Source organism: Notothenia coriiceps, unplaced genomic scaffold (genome assembly GCF_000735185.1).
Source record: "Notothenia coriiceps isolate Sejong01 unplaced genomic scaffold, NC01 NC01_scaffold00000522, whole genome shotgun sequence".
NCBI classification, from domain to species: Eukaryota; Metazoa; Chordata; class Actinopteri; order Perciformes; family Nototheniidae; genus Notothenia; species Notothenia coriiceps.
The window spans coordinates 1-1003 of NW_011333223.1; the positions used below are offsets into that span (position 1 = coordinate 1).

General features: G+C 47.0%; 1 protein-coding gene across 1 annotated transcript; it reads right to left on the reverse strand.

Annotated features, from left to right (window-relative positions):
- Positions 1-218: 218 nt before the first annotated feature.
- On the reverse strand, positions 219-605 carry LOC104955338 (vitamin D3 receptor A-like; the record flags this gene model as incomplete). Its single annotated transcript, XM_010782661.1, has 2 exons — positions 460-605; positions 219-349 (listed from the first exon to the last, which is right to left on the reverse strand). Coding segments are annotated over exons 1-2 (277 nt in total), but the record flags the coding sequence as incomplete, so codon positions are not given.
- Positions 606-1003: the final 398 nt, after the last annotated feature.

Genomic DNA, 1003 nt, shown 5'->3' on the forward strand with positions numbered 1-1003 from the left:
TTAAAGCATGGAAACATGTCACAGTAGAATGACAAAATACAAATATGGACCTGAAAATTAGTATAATGTGTTTTTAGATGACTGAATCTGATTCAACCTACATAGTTCTAGGTCTGTGTCAAGTTTTGTCATTTGTATCAAGAGGGCAAAGTGCAACTATTACAAAAACATTTAATAAATGCAATTGTAATGTCTAAGGCGAGGAAAAGTGTACTCACACTCCTTCATCATGCCAATGTCGACGCAGCGTTTGAGGCGGCAGGCCTGGCAGTGACGTCGGTTGTCCTTGGTGATGGTGCAGGTCCCGTTGAATGGACATGTGAAGGAGGCTTTACGCTTCATGCTGCGCCTATAGGAGAGATAATCCATAACTCATTATTCTCTGTTGTGGTACGAATATAACACCCAGAGAACACAGAAAGCAACAAAGGACTCTCCTCTCAGGGACGTAGCACCCACCTGAAGAATCCCTTGCAGCCCTCGCACGTCATGGCGTTGAAGTGGAAGCCAGTGGCCTTGTCGCCACAAACGCCGCAGATCCGCGGGGCGTTGCGATCGAACTCGTCCGGTCCGACCACCGACGTCGTCACCGTCATGGGCTCCATCACTGCGGAGAAAGAAAGAAAAGAGAGGAGACATCAGAGCACGTTGACCCTCCCGCCTTGCTCCTTTAGCAGAAAGCACATTCCTCATCTTTTATATTTTATCGTTCCGCATCAATGATTTTCACCAACCTCGCCCCAAAGCTTCAAAATCAGTTCTCCTCGTGTGTTGTGTGGGAGTTTTTGACGGGGAGGTGTGTGTTTTCTCTCTTCTTATACAAACAGGTGTCAGGCTATTAGCATATTCAGCATTGACAGCCACACTCTCGCAGCTATTGGCTAAATGACACACACACACACACACACACACACACACACACACACACACACACACACACACACACACACACACACACACACACACACACACACACACACACACACACACACACACACACACA